We start from the raw sequence: 860 nt of genomic DNA on the forward strand, positions 1-860 counted from the left end.
ATCTCTCCTGAGAGGAAGTCATTTCCAGAATGTACCATATTATCCCATGACTGCTATGTGCAACTGGTCTAATCCTTCTCTACAGAGACCTCACAGTGCACCCAGATGTGGCCCCTGAACAGTTCCTGCTGCTCTACAGCACTGATACAATGGAGCCACACCCTCTCTCTAACCTACCACTGGGTATGAAGCCTTTCCCAGGACTGTGCCCAATGGAGCCTCTTCATGGGGTCATGGCACAGGGTCACAGTTACATGGCATCAAAGTGGATAAGAGAAGAGCTAAAAGAAGGCATGAACGAGTGGGAGCAAACATTGCCACTCAGAATGGTTCACAGTCAAAGAAGATCAGGAGGCTGTGCACAGCGGCTCATGCCTCTAAACTTAGCACTCTGGTAGGCTGAGGCAGGTGGATCCCTTTGACTTTAGGTGTTCAAGAGCAGGCTGAGCAAGAGCGAGACCCATCTCTATTAAAAATAGAAAAATTAGCCAGGCATTGTAGCAGGAGTCTATAGTCAGCTACTCTGGAGGCTGAAGCAAGAGGATGGCTTGAGCTCAGAAGTCTGAGGTTTCTGTGATCTACGATGCCACATACTCAATCCTAGGGCAATGAAGTGAGACTCTGTGTTAAAACACACACACACACACACACACACACACACACACACACAGATCAACAACTCCAATGGCCGGTATTTGAGAAAGAAAAAAGACATACAACAATCCACTGAGAATATCATTTTACCTGAGTAAGAGCCGTTCTCAATTCCTTTTCTCTCCCCTTCCTCTTGACCAGGGCTTCTTCCTCATCCAATGTGAATCTTCAAAAGTCAATCCTGGGCTTGGTGCCTGTGGCTCAAG

At 47.3% G+C, this 860-nt stretch overlaps 1 protein-coding gene across 1 annotated transcript in view; it reads right to left on the bottom strand.

Annotated features, from left to right (window-relative positions):
- The window catches only part of LOC105888166 (zinc finger protein 480-like), a 30,817-nt gene that overhangs the window by 26,706 nt on the left and 3,251 nt on the right, over window positions 1-860 (bottom strand). Inside the window, exon 2 of the mRNA XM_023507981.1 lies at window positions 745-820. Coding sequence (XP_023363749.1) covers window positions 745-820 — 76 coding nt within the window. The remainder of the gene's footprint in view (window positions 1-744; window positions 821-860) is intronic.

Source organism: Otolemur garnettii, unplaced genomic scaffold, assembly GCF_000181295.1.
Source record: "Otolemur garnettii isolate 467f Iridium unplaced genomic scaffold, OtoGar3 scaffold00212, whole genome shotgun sequence".
NCBI lineage: Eukaryota > Metazoa > Chordata > Mammalia > Primates > Galagidae > Otolemur > Otolemur garnettii.